Below are 3,612 nucleotides of genomic sequence, written 5' to 3'. Positions count from 1 at the left end.
TTGTACATTCTTGCTTTGCTTTTCCATTGTTCCGTAGTGAAGCAGAAAACCTGGAGAAAGTTCTAAAAATACTTCAGTAGCTTTGGCAGGAATACTCCCACCTATAATATGAGCACAATTTCCTAATAAAAATCTAATTGGAAAGAACTTGCTTGTATCAAGAGTAGAAAGCTAAGGTCTAGAGAAGAAAGGATCTGGTTACACTGCGAGCCTTAGAAGGGATCACAAGGGTTAATGACTGTGCCCATGGCAGAAATAATTACCTACAAATTGCTTTTGAGAAGAAATTTTCAAATTTCTTTTTTTTTACATTAAAAAAAATGCACTTGCATATCTTTTCTACTTTCTGCTACTAAATTCTCCATGCGTTTTAAGCCAAAATAAAATTTTCATTCAACCTCATCATCAAATCAGAACTGATCACCCAAGAGTTGCATTTGTTCATTAATTCGAACTTTAACACAGAATGCCCCTGGGAATTAAACATTGCACAAATTACTGGGGATATGAAGCAGGCCAAGGGAGACCTCGGCCATGTCTTTGCTCACAAGAGATCTACAGAGTAGATATGTAAAGGTGCCCTTGAACCACACTGCCATTTAAATGTTAAACCAACATATTTGCAAATGAAAAACCCTTAATAAATGCTTATTACATCATAAGGGATTTTCAATTGCCACCTTCCTATTTTCAAGACTCTAGTTTGCACAGACTTCAAAATGCACATCATATATTAAGAACTTTTCAAGTGACTTTTGATGTGTTATTGAAAGGGTGGAATTCGGCAAATCAATAATGCAGTTAGATTTAGCTCCTTTGCAGTTTGACTCACCACTTAGATTGCTATCTAGCCACCTGTCAAGTTAGACTTACTTTGCAGTTAGATCCATCCTGATATTCAGCTGTTCTCTTTGTTTCTTACCTCACTAAGTAACTTTAAAACTCTGTTTTGTTCTTTTTCTCAAGGCTACCCATATCTCGTTAATCCATTTAATCAACAAAAATCCTACCTGAAAAGAACAATTTGTTAATCCTCAGGCGCCCAGACACTGGAATCTAATTTGCAACTCCCCTTGCAGTTTTTACTGGTGATGAATAAAGCCCCAGCCTGGGGTGGCTGAGTCCCAAGTCCCCAGATAACAGTATCTTAAAACAGAGCAGACCCCAGGAAGCCATGTCAGCCTTAGGACCTGCTTGACCCACTGACTCCTCCTTTCCTTTGTTCTTCATCTTACTGTATCTACAAAACCTTCTGCCATTCAGAAGATGACCTTTGGACAGGAGTCCACCATCCTCCCAGAACGCAGGCATTCGGAATAAACGTGCTTTTCTTTCCACCAGCCTTGTCTCTCGATTTTTAACTTTTACAAGGGGCAGGCAGCCGGACCTTAGCACGGTACCATGATCATCTCACAGTGAGTGACAAAGGTAGAAAACTCAGAGTGGCAGAAGGGGGCTTTCCTATCCATCCCCAGCTTACGTTCACAGCTTCTCAACACATAACTTTCCTCCATCCAAGGCACCTTCACAAGACTGTTGTGAGAACAAAATCAAGCAGTGTATCTGAAAGCAGCCAGAACACTGGCTGCACAGTCCTCTCTGAGCCACACAGCACGGCTCAGCATGACTCACACCGGAAGTGCCCTTATAAACGCTCGTACAGCCCACACGTTTACTCATGGGCCCTGTGGCTGTGGGCTTTTCTCCTCACCGTCCATCAACTTTAAATGTTGGTCAAGAGTCAACTCATGGAACTATTAAGACTCTTTAAAATATTATCTCCCCTCTGACATTTCCCCTCTGTTTCAGAGAGTTTTGTGCACTTGTTTCTGCCACCACANGGCTCGACTAGTCTACATGCCCACCAGCTCACCACAGTGTGATTCACTGTATTTGGATGACAGCCATCCACATCCCAGGTAACACAGTATCTCATGGCAGTTTAGAGTTGCATTTCCCCAACGGCTAAAGATGTTGATCATCTTCTCATGCGCTTTTTGGCCATTTTATATATTCTCTAGAGAAACATCTATTCAAATCCTTTGCCCACTTTTTAACTGAGCTGTCTTTTTATTGTTTAGTTTTAAGGATTCATTATATAGTCTAGATATAAGTCACTTAGCAGATCTATGAATTACACATATTTTCTCCCATTCTTTGGGATTTCAAATAAAATTAAGTTTAAAGTCCCAGCACCTGATTAGACAATGGCAGTTTTAAAGTAAGAATATAATAGAAATGAAGCCTCATTCATTCATTCATTCAACAAACATTTAATGCCTACCACGTATTCAGAAGTGGGCTTCCTATCTTATGTAATTTCTATTTGATAGGCAATAATTACTTAACATTTATTTTTCAACTACTTTTCCAAAAGTACCTTATTTCAAATTTTTTCATTAATTAATTCTTATTTGGTTATAAGCAACCAAATAAGAAATTACTCACCCACAGGGTGATGGAATCTTTTCCAAAGAATCTAATCAGTTCTCTGAAGTACACTGATGCAGTTTTCCTTACCTAATCATTCTAGAGCCTTCTATGACTGTGCAGTACAATGATTACCTCCCTGTCCTCAATGGCATTGAAGAAAACCATTATTTTGATGTATAAACTCACACACATTTGTTTTCTCAACCATGTTACTTGGTAGCTACATTTTCTGTCTACTTAACAGATGAAATAGCCTGTCATGTTTCAAATTACAATTCTATTTACCTAGTACCTTAAGTTTATATATAAAATAAACCTATTTGCCTTAAAACATCATGACAACTATCAGAACCACAAAAAGTATATGGGGGAAACTCTAAGCTTACCACAATATTATTGATCAACTATTGGGTTGTCGGAAAAGTCATGACACATTTCTGTGACGAAAAACATAGAAAAAAATACGTCAAGCCTTTCCCGACAACCCACTATTTCGAGATGCTTTCTTCATACTCGCTGTGGAAAACTGGTACATAAACATGAACAATTCTACAGTAATTAAGGCAATGTTCTTAAGTTTAACAGGGCAAATGTGCATGCAAAAGAAGGAAATAAAATCACTTAACACATGCAAATTTTAAACAGATTGCCAGAGGGTCTGACGTGCAAGTTGTCAGAGCTCTCAAATAAAGAAAGCTGCAGAAAATCAACCTCAGTGGGAGTTTGGGTTTCATGGCAGGCTGTTTCTTCTGGGCTGGAAATCGGGAACCTTAGCAGGAAGCCCCTCACTCCTCAGCTTTCTCAGTCAGAGCTTAGGGATAAAGGAATTAATAACAGATGGAGGCTTTCTCGGCTTTTAGCAGCCACTGAGAATAGAAAAAGTAAGGAAAGAAGGAATGCCTTCTACATACCTATTAAAACTCAATTTGCCTATGAAAAAACATATTCTTTTAAAGTAGCTAGTACAATGATGAATAACCACTTCTGATTTGGGAATATGTTACAACAGTGGGATACAGGTGACACAGGCAGTGGGAGGCACTGTGATTCCTTACCAAGTTTGGTGACAGCAGAGACTGAAAGTGAAAAAGGACACCAGCATTCGCTATCTGGTCCAGCCACCGTCTGCTGGCTTCCCACGTCTCCATCTCATTTTCCTTGCTGTTGTCAAACATCTGG

The 3,612-nt window shown here is 39.1% G+C and overlaps 1 protein-coding gene across 1 annotated transcript in view; it reads right to left on the bottom strand.

Annotated features, from left to right (window-relative positions):
- The window catches only part of PREX2 (phosphatidylinositol-3,4,5-trisphosphate dependent Rac exchange factor 2), a 217,806-nt gene that overhangs the window by 80,689 nt on the left and 133,505 nt on the right, over window positions 1-3,612 (bottom strand). Inside the window, exon 31 of the mRNA XM_019632790.1 lies at window positions 3,489-3,608. Coding sequence (XP_019488335.1) covers window positions 3,489-3,608 — 120 coding nt within the window. The remainder of the gene's footprint in view (window positions 1-3,488; window positions 3,609-3,612) is intronic.

Source organism: Hipposideros armiger, unplaced genomic scaffold, assembly GCF_001890085.2.
Source record: "Hipposideros armiger isolate ML-2016 unplaced genomic scaffold, ASM189008v1 scaffold_1175, whole genome shotgun sequence".
Classification (NCBI taxonomy): Eukaryota; Metazoa; Chordata; class Mammalia; order Chiroptera; family Hipposideridae; genus Hipposideros; species Hipposideros armiger.
Note: the sequence above shows the minus strand (reverse complement) of the source record. Positions and strands in the feature narration are given on the sequence as shown.